We start from the raw sequence: 22,702 nt of genomic DNA, 5'->3' as shown, positions 1-22,702 counted from the left end.
TTGCTCTCACATGCATTGTGAGCTGTAAGGTCTTATATAGACAGGTATGTGGCTTTCCTAATCAAGTCCAATCAGTATAATCAAATACAGTTGGACTCAAATGAAGTTGTTGAACCATCTCAAGGATGATCAGAAGAAATGGACAACACCTGAGTTAAATATATGAGTGTCACAGCAAAGGGTCTGAATACTTAGGACCATGTGATATTTCAGCTTTTCTTTTTTAATAAATCTCTTTTAATATCTTTTTAAATAAAATGTCAAGAATTCTGTGTTTCTCTGCCAATATGGGGTGCTATGTGTACATTAATGAGGAAAAAAATGAACTTAAATGATTTTAGCACATGGCTGCAATATAACAAAGAGTGAAAAATTTAAGGGTGTCTGAATACTTTCCGTACCCACTGTATCATCTATTATTACTAGTAGTATTAGTCTCATATATTTACACATATAATACTTTCTATGATTTATTATTTGCTATAACTTATCATCACCTTACTCTTCTCAAGACAATAGAAGAGCTACAATTTTAATGTGATGGACAAAAAAACCAAAACCAAAATTCCTTCTTCAGTATTGTTTCTATTTATGCATACTTGGTCTGTGTGTGTTTGTGTATGTGCGAGTGCAAATGCATTACTTTTATGCAAATCATGTTTTGCAACTGCACGACAGATATGCACAGTTTTTCATACGGGTTTTAGGCTACAGCAAAGTAAGCTTCATAATTCCATGCTGGGTGAATGGACTTATGTATTAATAAAATAATTAATTAATTAATAAATATTTCGTTGCAAAGATAAAAAAATATACTGTAGACATGATTCTGTGATGTATAAAGCATTTTTCTTGTACCATTCTCCCCCTGTTTCTCTCACTTTTTGTGTAAAGCTCTGTCTACATCCAGATCCATATCCACTTTCTGTAACATCATGCAAATACTTCCAGTTATATTAGAAAGAAAGGCACGACACTGTGTCATTTGTGTAGCAATATGGAAAGTGTGGCGGTGAGAATATAACTAGATCAAAATAAAATACAGGTCTGACTGATTGTAGAGAAGTTTTTAATTCAACATTAGCTTAAATTTAATCTATAAAAGGATTCTGACTCAAACAATGAGGATATCATCAAAAGTCACTTAGTGCTTAGTGACAGGTAATATCGTTCTCATGTTTTTGTTTGTTGAGAGTTACATTTATTTGAACTATTATGATAAAATAACATTTCTGTTGCTTTTTAAATTTTATAACAGCTGCTGTGAGCTTTTGTAATTTCAACTATATACACCACTACCCCTGCAGATTTTAAATCAAACAACTGAGGTGCAGACTTTCACCTTAAAGATCTTTACATCACCAAATGCTAAATGTTTCCTTCCTTGATATGCCCTGCTATAGGCCTTTACTGCAGCCACTGAATGTGGCTGCATGTTTTTTGATTCTTCCAGAATTTCAGTAACTAAAGAGCAAACTGCATTGGTTTGAGATCCGTTGACTAACTTGGCCTTTGAACATTTGAACATTTGACTGAATTTTTTGATTTTAAGTTTATACATATATATATTGTTGATTTAGCGGCCTTTTCTATGTAGTTCATATTTTAACTTGTTAACTTGTACAGCACTTTGGCACATGGATGTGTTATATAAATAAACTTTGACTTGACTTGAATCTGAGCAAAGTATAAGAGTATAGCCTTGTACATTTCAGAATCTTCCTACTTCCATAACAACGTTTAACAGTTAAAGTATGCTTCTTATCATAAACTGTTTCTCGTCTTCCCATACTTTCGTCTTTCCATCATTTTTGTACATATTAATCTTGGTTTTATCTGTCAAGAGAATTTCTTTTTCCAGAATTTGTTCGGGTCTTTTGAGATGTTTTCTGGCAGAGTTGCTTTAACAGTAACCAGTGTTTTGCACCTGGTTGTAAACCATCTGTATTTAAAATTGTAGCTTTATCATGAGATTCATGTTAATCACTAAATAGTGTAAATTACGAAAACAGAATTAACATTGCAGTTTAGAATTACTTTCATTATTGTAAGACATTTTACTGCAATATTTTTTCACTTCACGGATTCCCTTCTAGACTGCTGATTAGAAATTAATATTTGTGCTGTGCTTACACTGATCTTATACGAAAAGAGTTTTTCTGCTAATACTAATTGTTAAACATGATACACTTGAGCAGGGGTCCCCAATCCCAGTCCACGAGGGCCGGTGTCCCTGCAGGTTTTAGATGTCTCCTTGATCCATCACAGCTGATTTAAATGGATAAATTACCTCTCAACGGCCGTTTATCAATGCCCAGCATGCTGTGTACTCGCGTGCTCGGTGAGTACGCATCGCCGAGAACGCACGGGAGCACGCACCCGCCGAGAACGCGAGCACGGACTCGTTGGCCGCTTTCAATTCTCAAGCACGCGAGCACGGACTCGTGATTTGTACAGTCGGAACACCAGCGTGCGTGATGATGTCACAGGTCCGGAGTTTTTACTGCCGTCCCCTCTTAATGTAACTGTAAGTAACATGTTATGAAGCTTACCTTTAATCACAGCCAAACCGGTTTACTCAGGAACAAATAACACACTGAAATAAACCAAACATTAACATTTAGAAGTGATCTACGTGACTTATATATCATTTTTAACCTCAGTAGTGAAACCTCTATTAATAAAAATAGTGTACATGTACATACGTGTACATACCTTAATAAAAACAAGCAGGTGAGATGTTAGAACGCTTTTATTTCTATTCTAGTGGACACTCAATACTATAGACAGCTGCTGGGGTTTCTTTAACCTCAGTAGTGAGAAGACCATGAGCGGGGGCGATGTGCCGGGGAGTCCGCTGTTGAGTTTTGGACGAAATGCATTCTGGGATATATAGCTGTCCCAAGTCTACACCGATGCATGCTCGATAAAATGGGCGGATCGAGAACACATCCGGGACTTTTTCGCGTTCTCGGCGTGATGCGTGCCAATTGGAACAGTACTTGGTCTCCGACTGATGACGTATCACAGTACACGAGAGGACAATACGCATATTGATAAACGCCCAACATGTCTTGAAGTTCTCCAGAGGCCTGGTAATGAACTAATCATGTGATTCAGGTGTGTTGACCCAGGGTGAGATCTAAAACCTGCAGGGACACCGGCCCTCGTGGACTGGGATTGGGGACCCCTGCACTTGAGTGTTGGACTCCATGCCTGGTTCTACACACTCTGGTGCTGCACACTCCAGCTCTGTTTCTGTTTCCGGATCCTGTTCAGGTTCTGGTTCTGGTTCTGGTTCAGGTTCAGGTTCTGGTTCTGGTTCCGGTTCTGGTGATTCTGGCTCTGGCTCTGGCTCCGGTAACCCATCCTCCTCCATTCATGCAACCACCAGTCCCAGTTCTGGAACACATGCACCAGACGTCATAGGTATGACACACAGACAGATCCACTAGTCTATGCATCCAGTCCAGAGGACAATAAATTGTATGCTTTGTTGTTTATACCTTCTTGCAGGCTGGCCTATTGGAGGGGTGTGTCTGGGAACACTGGTGGTGATTTCTGTGATTGCACTAATACTGTACAGAAAGAAACTCCTCAGGAGGCCAGGTGAGGACTAGAAATTTGACAAAAATGCTTACACGCAAATTGTGATACAGACATACTTTTCATCTATATTTAAACAGTATCACTGACTAGCTGACAGTTCTTAAATGTGAGCTATGCTAATATTTCATTTTATTTCACTATATTTCACTATTCCTTGGTGGTATGACTCACTTCTGAGCCCTCCACCTCACCTCTCGCTCCTTCTATGTTCCATATATGTAAAGCTCAGGGAAGGGAGAGCTACAAAAATACTCATGTACAGTCCAGAGCAGGCATCAGTAATAACAGATATGAGACTGATTAAGTTTGATACAGCATGAATGGAAGAACTAGGGTGAAGCTATGTTAAACAGCAGCTTGCAGATTGCATTTGTTGCATAAAAAGTTGTTTAGCTGAGCTATCAGATCAGCCAGATCTGCCAGGATTACAGTAAAGCTTCACTTTGTGGTTCATCTGAACAAACGCTTCTGCTCCAATTTTTTATAACAGAGCGTTAACGGTTTAAATGACATGATTTACTCGCTCAGGATAAACAGACATACAAACAAATATTATGTCCTTTACATTTATTCAAATCCTCCTCCTCCATCTTAGCATGTTGTGTTGCCGAGAGATCATCAAAGCAGAAGATACAGTCTCAATATAACAAAGAGGTACGTGTGTGTGTGTGTGTGTGTGTGTGTGTGTGTGTGTGTGTGTGTGTGTGTGTGTGTGTGTGTGTGTGTGTGTGTGTGTTTAGTTTGCATATGAGCACTACACCTGCATCTATCATCCTGTTATTTTCTTCCTAGGGAAATACTGGAGATTCTCAACATTATGATGAGACAAATGGACAGAAACAGCAAAAGACTTCATTGCAAACTGTTTATGCTACTGTGAGTCCTCCTGCAGACCAGGTCCACTATGAATCTGTCAATATTCAGAAGGATGGAAACACACTTCCTGACAGTAATAAAAATGGCTTCTCTGAAAAGGAGAAGAGAGCCACTGGTCGTCCAACAGCAGAGCCAAATCTCTATTCCACGGTCACAAAGCAGGGACAACAATAATATAGTCACAGTGTGACAAATGTTTAAACCCTATCTATACACCTAGAAAAGAAGAAGAAATGTTAAACAACTTTCAGTTTATAAGCTAGTTTGGCTTTAGTTTTGTTATATGATGCAATACACATCGTTTGATATAAATTAAGAGGTGTGTTTCTCATTTTGCTTCACTGTTCCTATTGTTTATAAATTTCAGTATGTCATTACATCTGATGTGGAGTCAAACAACAGTTTTTGTATAGAATACTTTTATAACACAAGTTAATATTTTATAACATTTTAAACATTTTATTGAGTTTATGACATAAGGATTTTCACATTATACCTAAAAGTCACATATGACTTAAATTATTTTCTGCTTTATTTTCTGTTCTGTCCCCGTTTCTTGTTTTTCTCCACAACGCTGTCTTGTGGCTGTAGCTCAAGTGGTAGAACTGGTCACCTACTATTTGAAATGTTGGTGGCTTGTTCCCTGTCTGCTTGCCAAATATCCCTCTACTAACTAACCTCAAGCTGCTCTCCGATGTACCCATCGGAGTATGAATGCGTATAAATTTTAGCTAGAAAGCACTTACAGAGAAAGAGCATAGAAAAAAGTGCTTGTGTGAATGGGTGAATGAAGCAAGTTGTTTAAAATTCTTTGAATTCTCATAGCAGAAAAGTACTATATAAGAACCAGTCCATTCACTATTTGTGGACAAATTGGTGTGCAACTTCTGTTAGGTTCATGTTTTGCTGTCTTTTCTGTCAGTGTGTATGCCACCAGACTATCACCATGATATGTTACAGCAGTGTAAGCATTGGAATGAATCTTGATGTTGTCTGTAATTAGTAGTACCAGTTTAATTTATTTACACGTATCATACTTTTCCTGATTTATTAATTACTAAACTGCAAGATGATTTTTTTCTACAGACTACTTTCCAAAGTGATTCTAAGAGCATTTAAATATAAACTGGTTTCTACATGAAACAATAATTTATTTTTTAATGTGATGTATTTTCCACCCCGTTTCAAGAACATAAGGTATGGCTAGATTTATCTTTGGTCTGTTATTTCTTGGTTTGCCTGGTTGCCATACTGCCTTTCTGTCACTTGGAAAATTTGTATACAAGAAAATAAGTACACACAGTTTCATTGGTTGTTCCTGCAAAACAGATATGCATACTTTTTCCATAAAAAAAATAAATATACTGAATGAATTTCTGTGTGTATAGATTTGATAGATAGATTTGTATTTTTTCTAGATGAAACATGCATTAGACACAATGTTGAACACATGCAAAAGGAGGCATTAAATATGCTGGAGACTAATGTAGGGGAAAAACAACACACTTGGGATGTTAATATCTGGTATTGTTTTGATCCAAAGAGGGACATTGCTCTCTGACAGTTGTTTTTTCAAACAGAGATCCTGATTTGCAGCAGGTGATTAGATATTCTGAGTCATCATCAGTTTATCTCTTCATCTCTTCTCCTTTTAGTCTATAGTTTTCTCACTCTTTCTGCAGAAACAGATCCAGATCCTCTTTCTTCAACATCATAAAAATACTTCAAGATGTTTGGTAGAAAGAGAACTTAAAGTTGTGCAGAGATTGAAACTAAAACTGTGGAAAACTATAAAACATTTCTGACCAAAACAAAGACAACATCATTACAAATCATCAGGTAAGATTATTCTGCTGTTTGATTTTCTTGGGGCTGAAACTTATTTTAAGTGTTATGATGAAATTATAGTTTTATTCATTTAATTTTCTGTAACAGCTGCTGCAAGTTTTTTGTCTGTAATGGGAAATGCAGGCAGCTCTGTCAACACTGGCTGACAGGTACATTTGAAGAAAATCAACTAATGCAGTATGAATGGTGGGAGTATGATCTCACCCGCATCCAAGGTTTGATGAAGCGGATTTCCCTCACTAAAGACTCCAAGGCTATGGCGGTTGGGATTAACGCTATCAAAGCAATCCTGGAGGGAAATCCTCACCTGCGCCAGCTAAGAGGATTTATGGGCTATATGGACCAGCTGCACGAAGCCCAGGAGGTGCTACAAGCTCGGGAGCTCGCAGCTTTTGCCCGCTCCCAGTTTGCTAACCCGAAGCCACCGCAGCAGCAGCCGCGGGGCACGGAGCTTCCCGCTAGGCAGCAGCGACCGTCACGGGGGAGAGGCGTTTCCACACCTCTGCCGCGGGATCCCTCCGCGTGCTGTTCCAAGCCCAATTCACCGGCCTCCTTCTTGGCGGCGATGTGGTCCGAGGATGAGGAGCAAGTTTTCCTCCCTCCACCATCACCAGTTTCCTCCGTCGCTTCTGTTCCCTTATCTGGGAGGAAACGCCGCTCACGCCGCCAGTCCCCCTTAACTCAGCTGGATTCTGGAACTCCTGAGCGGCCAGCTGGGGTGAGTGAGAAAAACACTTTTCCTGTTCCGTCTGAGGGGGCTGTTCCATCTCAGGAAATTTAAAGGACTTTGTTCATGCTCCTTTGGAGCCCAGAACCATAACAAATAAACTGAAGGTCAACTGTGAGACTGAAAATTCCAGGAAAGTGCTTGTTGCTGCTGAACTAGCATTTCCTGAGACTTTTGAGCTAGTGCAGCCTCTTCCCTCCACTGACAGCTCAGCTGAGCCATCTCTGCCTCCTGTTTCTTCCTTGAGTCCAGACTGTTTTTCGCCCGTTCACTTAGAGCAGAAGAATCTAAGGAAAACCGTTTCCTCTGAGCTCATCCAGCAGGGTAACTGTGCTCTGAGGCTCAGGAGAACCTATGCCACCACCCACTTCTCTTTCATTGCAACCAACTCTCCAGCCAGAAGCTCGCTTAGCTGCCCAGCCAGAAGCTCGCTTAGCTGCCCAGCCAGAAGCTCGCTTAGCTGCCCAACGGTCCCCGGTTCAGTCCCCTGCTGCTCTGTCAGTCACTCAATCACCAGTTCCACCTTTACCACAACCACCACTACAACCTGTTCTCCAGTCAGTTCAGTCTCCTCCTGTTCAGTCGAGTTCAGTGCACTCTCTTGTATTGCCAGCTCCTCAGCCACCATCTCCACCCACTCATTTTCAGGAGGAAAATAGCCCCACACCGACTGTTGTTGCTCCTCCAGACCTGGCTAACTCTGAGACTTTTACTCTTTCCGGGGCCTCCCCAGAGGTTAAATATCAGCATTCGGTTAACTCTGGCCCCCTGGATATAAAGAAGTCAGCTGAGGACTGCACCCAACTGTGGCTGCCTGAGCCAAACCTAGGTGTTACTCAGCTCCAGTCAGAGTTAATCCTGCCAGAGGCCCGTGCACCTGCTGGATCTGTTTTGTCCTTGCCAGAGGCCCGTGCGCCTGCTGGTTCTGTTCTGTCCCTGCCAGAGGCCCGTGCGCCTGCTGGTTCTGTTCTGTCCCTGCCAGAGGCCCGTGCGCCTGCTGGTTCTGTTCTGTCCCTGCCAGAGGCCCGTGCGCCTGCTGGTTCTGTTCTGTCCCTGCCAGAGGCCCGTGTGCCTGCTGGTTCTGTTCTGTCCCTGCCAGAGGCCCGTTTGCCTGCTGGTTCTGTTCTGTCCCTGCCAGAGGCCCCCGCACCTGCTGGTTCTGTTCTGTCCCTGCCAGAGGCCCGTGTGCCTGCTGGTTCCGTTCTGTCCCTGCCAGAGGCCCGTGTGCCTGCTGGTTCTGTTTTGTTCCTGCCAGGGGCCCCTGTGCCCGCTGGTTTTGTGACTGTCTCCGCTGGAGGGCCCGAGGAGCCCGTCCAGCCTCCTGTCTCGTCAGCTGGAGGGCCCGAGGAGCCCGTCCAGCCACCTGCCTCGTCAGCTGGGGGGCCCGAGGAGCCCGTCCAGCCACCTGCCTCGTCAGCTGGGGGGCCCGAGGAGCCCGTCCAGCCACCTGCCTCATTCACGCCGCCTGCAGCGCCCGCTTCATTCACGCCGCCTGCAGCGCCCTCATCATCCTCGCCAGCTGCAGCGCCCTCATCATCCTCGCCAGCTGCAGCGCCCTCATCATCCTCGCCAGCTGCAGCGCCCTCATCATCCTCGCCAGCTGCAGCGCCAGCTTCATCAGCGTCGCCTGCAGCGCCAGCTGCAGCCTCCTCCTCATCTGCTTCAGCGTTGCCTGCGGCAGCAGCCTCATCCACGCCACCTGCAGCAGCCTCCTCATCTGCTTCAGCGCCGCCGGCAGCAGCAGCCACATCGGCGTCACCTGCTGCAGCGCCTCCGTCTCCGGCTTCCACGCCGCCACCAGCTGCAGCCTCAGAGTCTCCACCCTCGCCAGCTGCAGCCTCCTCATCACCTGCATCACCCACGCCGTCGCCTGGTCCAGCTCCAGCTTCACCCACGCCGTCGTCTGGTCCAGCTTCAGCTTCGCCCACGCCGCCTGCAGCAGCCGCAGCTTCATCCACGCCTGCAGCAGCCGCAGCCTCTGCATCAGCTTCAGCCCCGCCTGGTCCAGCCTCCGAGTCTTCAGCCCCGCCTGGTCCAGCCTCCGAGTCTTCAGCCCCGCCTGGTCCAGCCTCCGAGTCTTCAGCCCCGCCTGGTCCAGCCTCCGAGTCTTCAGCCTCGCCTGGTCCAGCCTCATCGTTTGCTTCGCCATCGCCTGGTCCAGCTGCAGCCTCATCCTCATCTGCAGCGCCACCGTCTCCGGCTTCCACGCCGTCGCCTGCAGCGCCACCGTCTCCGGCTTCCACGCCGTCGCCTGCAGCGCCATTCTCGTCTGGTCCAGCCTCCGAGCCTCCAGCTTCGCCTGGCCCAGATTCAGCATCAGCTCCAGCGTCGCCTGCAGCAGCAGCCTCCTCGTCGCCAGCTCCAGCGTCGCCAGCACCAGCACCTGCTTCGGCTACGGCTTCGTCCTCGCCTGGTCCAGCCTCTGCTTCGCTTCGTCCTCGCCTGGTCCAGCCTCTGCTTCGCTTCAGCTTCTCCTGTCCGGCCCTGTCCGTCCTGCTCGTCCTGTCCGGCCGCTTTCCAGGCCTATGACTGGACATCCTTGTCGTCGTGGACGGCCCCCTTCCGGGCCGATGGTTGGGCGTCGCCGCCACTGCCTTCCGCGTGGCCGGCCTCCAGACTGCCTTCGTTTGCCTCGCCGCCGTTGCCGCCAGCACGGTCGGCCCCCAGAACTGTTTCTACACCGTTGCCGTCCATACGGTCGGCCCCCAGAACTGTGTCCGCGCCACTGGCTACTGCATGGCCGGCCTCCGGACCTGCCCCGCTGCCGCTGCCTTTCACACGGTCGGCCTCCGGAACTGAACTGGTTTGGCCTCCTGTGCGGTCGGCCTCCGGGTCGGCCCCCTGAACTGTTTGTTAGGTCTGTGCTTTTTGACCACCTGGGTTTTTGGTTTGTTTTTGGACTCTGTCCCTCCTTCCGGGACCCCCACCGCCCGCCCTGGTTGGGTTGTTTTCTGTTTTGTGACGTTTCTTCTTTTGTTGTTGTCGTGTTGGGCTGTCTGGAGCCAGCCCTTGAGGGGGGGGTACTGTCACGGTTCTGGGTCATTCTGACCCAGCTTCTTCAGTTCTTTATATTTTGGTATATTTCTATAGTATTGATTATTCTTCTAGATTAAGTGCAGTGTCTGTCTGCCTCCTTGTAAGTTGTTTCTTGTTTCCTGTTTTACTTTGGAGGTTCGTGTCTGGTGTCAGTGTGTTCGGTTTACTATTCCCCTGTCTCGTCAGCTGTGATTCCTCCCAGGTGTGTTCCCCTTCTGTGCCTCATTCCTTGATTACTGCCGTGTGTATATTAGCCCTGTGTTACCTTTGTTCTCTGTCGCATCGTTAACGTCTCCTACCCTCAAGTTAACTGTGTGTTCCATCTGCTAGCCTGCCTGTCTGCTTAGTTTATTTCTGTATTCTCAGTTTAGTTAAGTTTATGTGCCTTTTCCGTCCGCCAATAAAGCGGTGTGTTTTGAGTTTATATCTGCCTCCGAGTCCTGCATTTTGGGTCCTTCCTCCCTGCCTGCCTACACACAGCCATGACACTCCTCTTCTGTGCGGGACGGTGCTACCAATCCTCCAGCAGCAGAGCCAACTCTCTATGCAACTGTCACAAAATTCAGTTCAATTCAATTTTATTTATATAGCGCCAGGGGTAACAACAATATCGTCAAACTGGGCCATGTTTTCCCTGCATAAATATTATTCAGGCTTTTCAAATAGATGGAGAAATGTGGAATGGATTTCAATTTAGCATATAATTTGGTCAAATATTTTAGTGAAGGCTTGTTTGATATAAATTTTGAGTTTACTTGTTGGCTGTTTGATATTTGGGGTTTTATGTAGCTAGCACTATGATACAGATGTCCCTGCTAATTTATATGTTCTTGAATATAATTGATGCTTATCATAAATAATTGACATCTTTGGTTTTGGACAGTGATTCAAAGTAAAATCTATCTTGCATGATTTGCCGTCACCAAAATAACCGCTGAAAGGAAATAAATTATTGGTTTCATTCCAGGAGCTGATTTAAAGTTTGTTATTAACAATATGTATCAATGTGAACCTTAAAAATACATCAACTGTTCTTAAATGTTTGGTTTAAGAGTATTTTTATTTCTACATACACCACATGTTTTTCATTATTAGTCAGAAATACTTGATGATTTGTTCCTTCACCTTTAACTAACAGTAGCCTTTTAAGTATATTATTTGAAGTTTGTCAATATATGGTTAATTGCACATATTGTGAAGATGTACAGACATGTAACCCATTGCAAAACAATTCATTAAAGCTATCTATCAAAACAAATGTATACAGGTTTAAAAAATGCCAAATAATATCTTCTTTGTGTTGGGCAATATTTTAGTTCAAGTTCCTGCAGTTCAAGACACTTTCTTTATTAAATCAAAGGGTAACGCTTTAAGAGAAAAAAAAACTTTTTGTTGGCGCCATCGAGTGGAAGGTCTGTATAAATACAAGTACAGTGTATTATTTACATTATGAAAGAATGGGAAGTGCTAAAAACGAACACAGACATACAAAAAAATGAAATGGAAAAGAAAAGAAAGCAGCAGAAATTACTATAACAATTGTGGAGTTTGTGAGGGTACAACAGTTATACAGGGGTAAAAAACATGATGGTAATTAAAAAAAATCTTTAAACTCACCAAAAGGTTGTACTGACGAACCACTGCTTCAGTTTTTGTTCATTTTCAGCAATATCAGTTTTGCAGATAAAACCGACTTTACAAATCTGCGGTGCCCCAAAAATTTATCACTGTCTTTGTCCATTTATGAGCTGCTGGGCAGTGAAACACAAAGTAAAACAAATGGGGCATGAAGAACTGCCCAATCACATGTTAAAATAAATAAAAGACAGCACTGATACATTGCTAACAACAACTGAGTTATCTTGAACTGCATGCTGTCCACGGTGAGCTGGCTGATCATCTTGTGGGCGGCATTAAACACGGGTATTGCAAGAGTCACTGTGAATTATCAGCCATAACTGGTAATAATTAAACATTTACTAAAATTCTAAGACAGCTGTACCTTGGCTAGTGAACCTACAGTGGCTTGCAAAAGTATTCGGCCCCCTTGAACTTTTCCACATTTTATCACATTACAGCCACAAACATGAATCAATTTCATTGGAATTCCACGTGAAAGACCAATACAAAGTGGTGTACACGTGAGAAGTGGAACAAAAATCATACATGATTCCAAACATTTTTTACAAATAAATAACTGAAAAGTGGGGTGTGCATAATTATTCAGCCCCCTGAGTCAATACTTTGTAGAACCACCTTTTGCTGCAATTACAGCTGTCAGTCTTTTAGGGTATGTCTCTACCAGCTTTGTACATCTAGAGACTGAAATTCTTGCCCATTCTTCTTTGCAAAACAGCTCCACAACTGCCCTGTGATGGCCTCAGAGGTTGTCTAAGAGAATATTGGGAGCAACAACATCATGAAGTCCAAAGAACACACCAGACAGGTCAGGGATAAAGTTACTGAGAAATTTAAAGCAGGCTTAGGCTACAAAAAGATTTCCCAAGCCTTGAACATCCCACGGAGCACTGTTCAAGCGATCATTCAGAAATGGAAGAGTATGGCACAACTGTAAACCTACCAAGACAAGGCCGTCCACCTAAACGCACAGGCCGAACAAGGAGAGCGCTGATCAGAAATGCAGCCAAGAGGCCCATGGTGACTCTGGACGAGCTGCAGAGATCTACAGCTCAGGTGGGGAATCTGTCCATAGGACAACTATTAGTCGTGCACTGCACAAAGTTGGCTTTTATGGAAGAGTGGCAAGAAGAAAGCCATTGTTAACAGAAAACCATAAGAAGTCCCGTTTGCAGTTTGCCACAAGTCATGTGGGGACACAGCAAACATGTGGAAGAAGGTGCTCTGGTCAGATGAGACCAAAATGGAACTTTTGGCCAAAATGCAAAACGCTATGTGTGGCGGAAAACTAACACTGCACATCACTCTGAACACACCATCCCCACTGTCAAATATGGTGGTGGCAGCATCATGCTCTGGGGTGCTTCTCTTCAGCAGGGACAGGAAGCTGGTCAGAGTTGATGGGAAGATGCATGGAGCCAAATACAGGGCAACCTTGGAAGAAAACCTCTTGGAGTCTGCAAAGACTTGAGACTGGGGCGGAGGTTCACCTTCCAGCAGGACAGCGACCCTAAACATAAAGCCAGGGCAACAATGGAAAGGTTTAAAACAAAACATATCGTTGTGTTAGAATGGCCCAGTCAAAGTCCAGATCCAAATCCAATCGAGAATCTGTGGCAAGATCTGAAAACTGCTGTTCACAAACGCTGTCCATCTAATCTGACTGAGCTGGAGCTGTTTTGCAAAGAAGAATGGGCAAGGATTTCAGTCTCTAGATGTGCAAAGCTGGTAGAGACATACCCTAAAAGACTGGCAGCTGTAATTGCAGCAAAAGGTGGTTCTACAAAGTATTGACTCAGGGGGCTGAATAATTACGCACACCCCACTTTTCAGTTATTTATTTGTAAAAAATGTTTGGAATCATGTATGATTTTCGTTCCACTTCTCACGTGTACACCACTTTGTATTGGTCTTTCACGTGGAATTCCAATAAAATTGATTCATGTTTGTGGCTGTAATGTGATAAAATGTGGAAAAGTTCAAGGGGGCCGAATACTTTTGCAAGCCACTGTAACTACCCACTGATGGGACTCAGGGAGTATTGTACCACTGAGAAATGTGACATAGATCTAAATACACTTAAACGGAGTGATAAACAATGCCAACGAACCATATCAACATGAAAAAGGAGTGAACTCCCTGAACACCCACCACACCCTTAACTGGAGGAACTAAAACCTGATAAAGGGAATGAAAACTGTAAATGCACACAGCTGATGCAAAGATGATACTGAAGCTCTAAGATAAATAAAGATTCAAAAACCTGCTACTAAAATGTGCAAAAACAATTAAACAATTATTAATTTATCCTTATTATAAACATATATATACACACGCACACTGCATTATTTGCATATCAGTGAATGGCATAACATAATGTCAGCAGCCAAAAATAAAGACAATAGTGAAGTCTTGTGTGGTATTACCTGTAATAAAAACACACAATAGGATTAGACCCAACATTTGTAACTGGGTGTTGTCAAGCTACCATATAAAATGAGGCATAGTTTTACTGTAACTCTGAATACACAACCAGAGGTACAGCACAAAACTCTGTGCCCTATACATAAGCAGTCTCTGTGCCCCCCCTTACTTTTACAATCCAGATCTCATGTGCATTTTTTGATTTTTTAATGATTAATAATTGAGTCAATAACTGTATTGGCCACTCTGTAGTGGTCAACCCTCCTGGGCTTGGGAGAACCCGATTGTCCTGCGGAGACATTTGCTGCCAGATACTCGATGGTTGCATCGTGTGTCTGGCGACACTTTCGATGGAGGACATTGAACAACATCTACCAATTCGGAACCACGATATAAGAGTTCTGGCTGATTGGAGCTGGCTCGGACGTGGCTTATGGAAAAGAAGCGGCTATGGCTGTTCAAAATCCCACAAGGCTGGGCGACATGATAGACAATAGCAAGGCTGTAAGTACCAGGGTTTTAATAGTTTTGCAATTTTCATTAGTTTTTATTTTTATTTCGTTTTGACTTCAGATTTTCAATTTTATATTAGTTTTAATTAGTTTTTACCAATTGTTTGCTAGTTTAGTTTAGTTTTTATTTTTTTGAAAATCCTTAGTTTCAGTTTAGTTTTGATTAGTTTCAGTTATAGTTTTAGTTGTGTTTGCAATAATTAAGTGTAACAAAATCCCAGTTTCATCATATCAGTCATTTAGTTGTGTTTGCAATAATTAAGTGTAACAAAATCCCAGTTTCATCATATCAGTCATTCTATTCTGCTTATCCTTGGGTATGTTGCTATTCCAGCTACCATACCCTACACCCTACACAGGTCACCTGTCTGTCGCAGGGCTAACACATGAGAGACAGACAACTCACATTCCCATCTATGGGTTCTTTAAATAAATAAATAAAGGCAGATGAACAACCATTGATACCAGGCAACTATAAAATGTATATCTTGGCCCCAATGAGACTATTAACTCTTGCAGCACCGGGTGTTAAGGCAATTGACTCACACAGTTATGTAGATATCCCAGTCCTGTTGTCTCGGGATGCATCACGCTGCCTTGCCTGGTGTTAGCTTCTGTTTCTGGGGATGAGGGTTGAGTGTGCTCCCTTACCTTCTCCAGGTAAGCTAGGTTAGCCTTCTTGTGTGAGCTTTTCAAGTGCACTTTAAGGTTTGTGGGATTTCTTTCCCTTTAGAAATGTCCCTCATAATTTGTCTCGTTCCACTACAAGACACTTGCTTTATCCAAAACACAGTCATATTCAAAGTAATCCCAAATTGGACTCTGACGCTTTCTCCCGACTTTTGTTGACATGATGCTACGCGTGGACGGAGCGGCAACACAGACGACCCGACTGAGGTACTTGCCACCTGCTGGCGTAATGAGACACAGCAAGAACATAACCTGGAAAATACACTTCATTCTCACCCTAGACTAACGTATGACACATACACATCAACGAAAACTAAACACATTTTCTCTATAAATTCAGTTAATTTTAGTTAGTTTTGTGAACGGTCATTTCAGTTTTAGTTAGTTTTCCTTTTATTGCAAAGTCTCGTTTTTATTTTTATTTCCGTTAACGAAAATGTTTTTTATTCGTTATTTCGTTAGTTTTCGTTAACAATAATAACCTTGGTAAGTACTCAGACTGTGTTTATTGAACGTAATATGGATAAGATCTTGGAGAAGAACAACGGAAATTGAGAGAATTGGTGACCAGTGACGGACATTAGACCAACTGTAAAAATTGGATGCAGTTGTTCACACTAAACCCAAATATTCACCATCTTCGCTCGCGTGGCTATCCCAAAGGCGCCAGCTGAAGGCCTGTCAAGGTCAAAGCTGACTGGAACAACAAAATTTCTTCCATGATAACAGGATTGTTGACAGAATTCTTTGTCCTCCTTCTCCAAACGCCTTCGTCTGCTTATCTCCAAAGCCGAGGTTAGACAGCGAGGCTGGCCCAGCACTGGATAGCTGCAGGGCAGGATGGCTGTGTCTACATCGGCTTTCTTCTCACCCCTTACCCACCCCTGTTGCTTGTTATGTGTTTATGGTGTTGTGATGTGGACATTTATGTGCTCTCTGTGCAGAGGAGGGGTTTTTTGTTTTCTGTTCTCACGCTGTCCTCCCACAAGAGCCCAGCATGAGTAGAGGTCTCTTTTTTCCCCTCTTCCACTTGCCCATTGTATTGTACATTTCAGTGTTTTTTTCATACTACTACCGGTCTCCCACCTTGTCTTCCCATGTGTTGTCTGTGCTGTGCATCTACGGCCGGGGGGGGCAACTTGCAGGGCAACTTGCATGTGACTTGACTTTTAAGTTAAATTTATACCCAAAATTGAGAGTTTTTCACTTTTTGCTTTGTCTGTCCAGCTGCTCTAGTGTGACATATATGGTAAACATACGTTTTCATAATTCCATGCCTCTGGATAGACTACATTAATACTTTTTCATGCAATGGGTAGATACGTAGAACACCTGCTAACTAATACCTGGTATTATAATTATTTTGATCCAAAGATAAGAGAGACATTGTGGACATTGTTCTATGATGAATATTTTGCTCCAAGCAGAGAAAGACATCATGATATGCAGCTGGTGATTCGCTACTATGAGTCAACACTCTCACTCTCCATCTATTTCTTTCTCTTCTCCTTTTCTATCTCTGTTTCTATCACTTGGCATAAATAGATTCACATCCTGTTTCTTAATCATGCAAATATTTCAACTTCTGTGGTGGAAAAACAAAGCTGGCACTCTCTCATTTGTGCAGAGACATCACAAGCAAGTGAGAATATTACAATTAGATCAGAGCAGAGTACAGGTGTCATGACTGATCATAGGGGCATGTAGCTTATTTAGCTTTTTTCATTTTGGATCATAATATTATAATTTTAGCCAAAAACTGTGGAAAATTATAAAACGTTTCTGACAAAAACAATGGCAGCATCATTACAAATCATCAGCTTAATAACAGGTAAGATTATTCTTCTATTTGATTTTCTTGGGGCTGAAACTCATTTTAAGTGTTATGATGAAATTATAGTTTTATTCATTTAATTTTCTATAACAGCTGCTGTGAGCTTTTTGTCTGTAATGGGAAACAAGGACAGACATGTCAACATTAACTGTAAGTACAACAAAGATGTAAACCAACATGCAAAATACTTCTGCACGGAGGCACGCTAATAACTTGAGTTATTTACTACTACTATACTTGAATACAAATTTCAGGTAATTAGGTAGTTACACCTGTTTTAATTTTATTGTTGTTTTTATACCTCTACTGTTCTGTTGTGAGAAAAATGTTTTTACGACAGTTATCAGACTGATATAGTTACAAACGTTGCTGTGATTAACTCTTAAAACATGAAAGACAGCCATTGGTTAAATCATCACGCTGTATAGCAGCTAAAATTAGCTTATTTTAACAAACAGTTCAAGTGATACTCATTACTGTGCATCTGAGTTTCTTTGAGTACTTTCTTTTTTATTTTATTGCTGTTTTTATACCTTTAGTCTTCAGTTCTGATGAAAATGTTGTACATAGATTTAACAGACATCTATAGTCAGAAGTAAATCCAGTGGAGCGGTTTGGTTTAAACTAGATTTAAACCAACAATGACCTTAAAAATATATAGATATTTTAAAATAAAATAATTAAACATACTAACCGAAAATGGAGTTAGCTACATTTTGGACCCTGTTTCCGGAATGCAGTAGCTAGTGAGCTGATTGGAGACCGTAACAGCCAATCAGAATTTTTGCATTCAAATTTGTGATTGGTTGGTTTTATGGCACACTTACGACGCTGTACAGAGTTGAGTGTGAACGACACACTGAGAAAAGTGGCGATTTTTGGCCCTGATGGCTTGCCATAGAGAGCAGGTCCGCAGATGTCTGTCAGCACACAGAGCAGAGATCTGAGCAAGAGGGGCTGTTATTGTGTGTGTATATGGATAATAGCAAACACTGAAATACATTTCTTGCACACAGCAATGAATTTTGTTTGCTCAAATTGAACTTTTTTTCGCTCAAAATTATTTTCTCCACAAAATGCAACATTTCTCTTGCAAAAATTTTTTTTACGGGCGCTCAGGCACAAAAATAACTCGTACTTCTTTTTCTTCTTTGGCATTTAACAGCAGCTGGCATCCTTGTAGATGCATTGCTGCCATCTTCTGTTTCAGTATTACACTATTAAATCCTACTGCTTATTCCTGTGTCTTTCAGGATCTTACAAAGCTTCAAATGAGCGTTGACTATTAAATTAGTCGTCGACGATTTTGATAGTTGACGTAATCGTGACTAGTGGACTAATCGTGGCGGCCCTAATACACCTGCATAGGTGCTAAAATGAACTTATCACAGCATGAGTGATACTTTTTACTGTATATTAATGTATCAATAATACAGGTTGTTTTCTTGCTGCCTAAAAAATGATCAAACAGCATCTACACTCTACTGATAAACAGATTAGTAATTTTAAGTGTTGCACTGAATGCACTATATACACATCTGCTGACTTTGATTGAGAAATTAACCTTTGCTTCATATGCTTCAACTCTCTGACAGGCTACAACAAACCAGTGAACCAGACCACATTTCTTGGAGCCTCTGCTACCATCAGCTGCAACTATACAAGAGTAAAAGAAAGTGGAATCAAATCCTTTTGTAGAGACGATGCAAGCTCTAATTGCAAAAATGTGATTATGACTATTGACTCAAATTACACCAGACTAGACAGATTTTCTCTCAGAGATGATAAACAGCAAAGAGTCTACACTGTGATTATGTCTGCACTGACCCAACAAGATGCTGGAAAATACCAGTGTAGTATAAAATCTGATACATCCACTTCTTGTTTAACTGAGATCCACCTCTATATTTTGAGTGAGTATTGATCTGATTTTTGATTTAACGTAATAATAATTTTAGTAAATAAAAACACATTTATATATGTAATATATAATATATATATATAAGTTGCAGTTTGTAAAGAAAATAGCTGCACTGACATGCATTTCCTTTTTTAAGACTGGGAAGATATTAAACCACATGAAATGGTTGGTGTTACTTCAGAGACTGCAACAATTACATGTAACTATTCTAAGAGTGAAGAGGACACTGAAAAATACCTGTGCAAAGGAAAGAATCCCTTGAACTGTGACGAGTTAATACGGACAACAGAAGAAGACAGAGATGTAGTTAAAGACAGATTTTACATAAGGGATAATAATACAAGGAACTACTTCTATGTGTACATCAGTGACTTGAGGAGAACCGACTCTGGAATGTACTGGTGCGGATCTGGTAAAACAATGACGAATACTGAATACACCAAAATATACCTTTCTGTCAGTAAGTACCCCAGTTTGTTTATATCTGTGGTGTTTCACAACAACACCTTTTTATTAGAACTGACTGAACTGTAAGTTTAAGAAAAACTATCTGCAATAAAATTAATTGAGGTAGAAAGCAAAAGATATATATCATTTTATTGTTTGACAGATGGTTATAATTATTCTGACTTTAGTCCTGGTTTATTTGTTGACAATCAATAAACATATTTTAGCACTAAAGCCAAACATTCTCAAGTTACTTTTTAGGAAATACAAAAAAACATGTATAGCAGGGGTGTCAAAGATAAGGCTCAGGGGTCCGAATCGGCTAAGCTGACTCCAATCCGGCCCACTGGATGGCTTTGGAAAAGGGAATAAACTTTAGACTGTTAAATGTATTTTCTTACATTTTAAAGCTTTTCCTACATTCATACTACATCAAATTAATTAGGTAATAGAAAAAAAAACATTCTTTGGTACTGTATAATGATTATTTTCTGAATATTAACAACATCAACAAAAACTGTATAAAATTCTTTCTTTTTTTTTCTCACACAGCTGAAAGACCCACTCAAACCAAAAAATCAGTCAGTTTACACTTGAAGAGAGAGAACGGCAACAACAATGGGTATTTAGGTATGTGTCTCTGCCAAGCAGTTGCAGTTGATCTCTCAGTATACAAATACACACAAATGTCTACTGCAGAAACACATTAAGCCACAGTCTCTATTCCATAAACTTTTAAGCCATATTTCTATGGCTGTCTCCTTTTTGCAGGCCTGCCTATTGGTATTGGAGTGGGTGTGGGATCATTAGTGGTGATTGCTGTGGTTGTGCTAATACTATACAGATGTAAAGTCCTCAGGATGTCAGGTAAGAAAATACATAAATACAATAAATACAAATAAATAAATACATTTAAAAAATACATATAACTGTTTATTTTATCAGATCAAGATTAATGTATAACATTCCCAAGCCAATGAAAGGTTTTTCTGACCTTAACTACAAAAGCAAAAATATTTAATGCATTTAAATCTAAATCTTAAAATAGAGATAGATAGATAGATAGATAGATAGATAGATAGATAGATAGAATCTTTCTATGTTTATGTTCAAATTCTTCTCATTTTAGAAACTGCTGCTGAGGGGTCATCAGAGCTGAGGACAAAGTCTGGACATAACACAGAGGTGTGTGTGTGTGTGTGTGTGTGTGTGTGTGTGTGTGTGTGTGTGTGTGTGTGTGTGTGTAGACATCTTTGTGAGGACAGAAAATTAGTATGTGGGGAATAACAGTCACATCTGGGGATAAAATGCCGGCCCTCACGAGTTTGAAGGCATTTTTGAAGCTCACAATGTGGTTTCAGTGTTCGAGTTACAGTTATGGTTATGGTTAGGTTTAGGCTGAGGGTTAGGATTAGTCATTCGTTTATGATGGTTAGGGTTAGGGTAAGCGGCTAGGGAAAGCATTTTGACAATGCGATGTGCTCACTAAGGGGGGGGTAAGTTTGACTGAGGGCACAGTTTTGCATCTGTCCCACCATTGCTCTTCATTGCTCCCCCAGGGAAATACTGGAGATCATCAATATGAAGAGATTAATGTACGGAGACAGCAAGAGAGCTCACTGCTGTCTGTTTCTGCTGTTACCGGCCCTCCTCCAGACCTGGTCTACTATGCTAATGTTGATTTTCAGAAGGATACCAATGTCAATCTTCCTGCAGACATAGTCCACTATGCCACTGTGGATTTCCAAAAAGATGGAAGAATGCTTCCTGTCACTAGTGAAAACGGCTCTACTCCCATGGGACAAGACGTCATCAATCCTTCTGCAGACATAGTTCAGTATACCACTGTGGGTTTCCACACTGATGGAAAAACACTTCCTGACACTAAGAAAAATAGCTCCACTGGCACGGGACATAGTGCTACCAGTAATCAAGCACCTGAGACAACTCTCTATTCAACTGTTATAAGACAAGGGGAGCAATAATATAGTAATGCTGTGAAGGAGCTGAATATTCTCTATGCATAGATACTATCTGTAAACTTAAAATAATAGGAAAAAGGTTGAAGCACTTCAGGTGTAACTACTTATAGAAATGTGGTTTGAATATTACAATTATTACAATGACAAATATTTAGGTTGCACACATGTCTGATTTCAGTCAGTGATTTTTAGTAAAAATTTGATTTGCTATGGTTGATGCTTCAGTGTTACAAAAATGAGAACATACATTATTGGGTTTTTTAAACAAGTAATTGGTCAAAAAGTAGTTTACAATATTAGAAAGTGTATCGTCACTTAAATATCTGATCACTGATTAAGAAAATGCATATTCCTAAGAAATAGTTCCCGGTTTGTTTCTTATTCAGTAGTAGTTAATAAAACAGTTTAATACAGTTCAGAGGTTGGCAGTACATGAAGGTGCAGCTGATGAATAAACCACACACAATTTGACATGGAGTAAAACATGTTTAGTTTCCATTTCTTTAAGGTAAATTAATATTTCAACTACTATGAGCTTTTCCATGTGTCTTGTCATGATTTTTATCCGATTCGTTTTTATAATTCAAGCATGCAGTTATGATTTCCTGTTTTACGTTTGACCTCCCGAGCATTTCAGTGTTTGTATCTTATTTTGCTCTGCAACTCCCTCTTGTGGACTCTTTGGTGATCAGCTGCTTATAAATAGATAACTGTATTTGTTATCGTGTGCTTCATTGTATGAACCATATCATAATTCACTATCACATTGCCTGTAAATACCTCTCTGTAACAGTGTCATAGTAAGTAAGCGTGTTGTTTTGACTGAGTTTGCGCTCAAAACAAACAGTGGCACAAGGAAATTAATGTGGTAAATATTGTAAAGAAAGTGCTTCATAAAACAACGCGGTTTGTGTAAAATTCTTTGAAATAACGAAATAAAAAGAAAAAGGTTGTTGTTAATACAATTTTTATTCCTTCTGGGGATGTAAGTAAATTTATTTTTTACGTAAGAAAGTTATGAGCCTCACTGCAGATGCTCCTAAAATAATTTCATTAAAGAGGCAAAAAGTACAGTCAACCTTGTAAAAAAAATTAAATAAAGCAAAAACATTACACACAAAACAAAGAAAAATACTGTTTAGGAATTTAACTTGAAAT

At 41.2% G+C, this 22,702-nt stretch overlaps 1 protein-coding gene across 1 annotated transcript; it reads left to right on the top strand.

Moving 5' to 3' along the window:
• The first annotated feature begins 17,007 nt into the window (after nt 1-17,007).
• On the top strand, nt 17,008-22,496 carry LOC116310583. Its single transcript, XM_039613199.1, has 8 exons — nt 17,008-17,191; nt 17,288-17,344; nt 18,790-19,107; nt 19,252-19,575; nt 20,115-20,192; nt 20,334-20,429; nt 20,692-20,747; nt 21,122-22,496. Exons 1-8 carry the CDS (start codon nt 17,155-17,157, stop codon nt 21,545-21,547), a joined length of 1,392 nt encoding a protein of 463 aa, XP_039469133.1. The 5' UTR covers nt 17,008-17,154; the 3' UTR covers nt 21,548-22,496.
• Nucleotides 22,497-22,702: the final 206 nt, after the last annotated feature.

This window comes from Oreochromis aureus, linkage group 6 (genome assembly GCF_013358895.1).
Source record: "Oreochromis aureus strain Israel breed Guangdong linkage group 6, ZZ_aureus, whole genome shotgun sequence".
Classification (NCBI taxonomy): Eukaryota; Metazoa; Chordata; class Actinopteri; order Cichliformes; family Cichlidae; genus Oreochromis; species Oreochromis aureus.
This window is presented reverse-complemented; position numbering and strand designations above follow the sequence as displayed.

Bases quoted from the DNA above. Each gene is read 5' to 3' on its own strand.
- LOC116310583 (XM_039613199.1), top strand. From the start codon at position 17,155: ATGGCAGCATCATTACAAATCATCAGCTTAATAACAG. The intron at 20,193-20,333 runs GTATGTGTCTCT...TCCTTTTTGCAG, and splicing joins CAACAACAATGGGTATTTAG to GCCTGCCTATTGGTATTGGA. The intron at 20,430-20,691 runs GTAAGAAAATAC...TTCTCATTTTAG, and splicing joins TAAAGTCCTCAGGATGTCAG to AAACTGCTGCTGAGGGGTCA.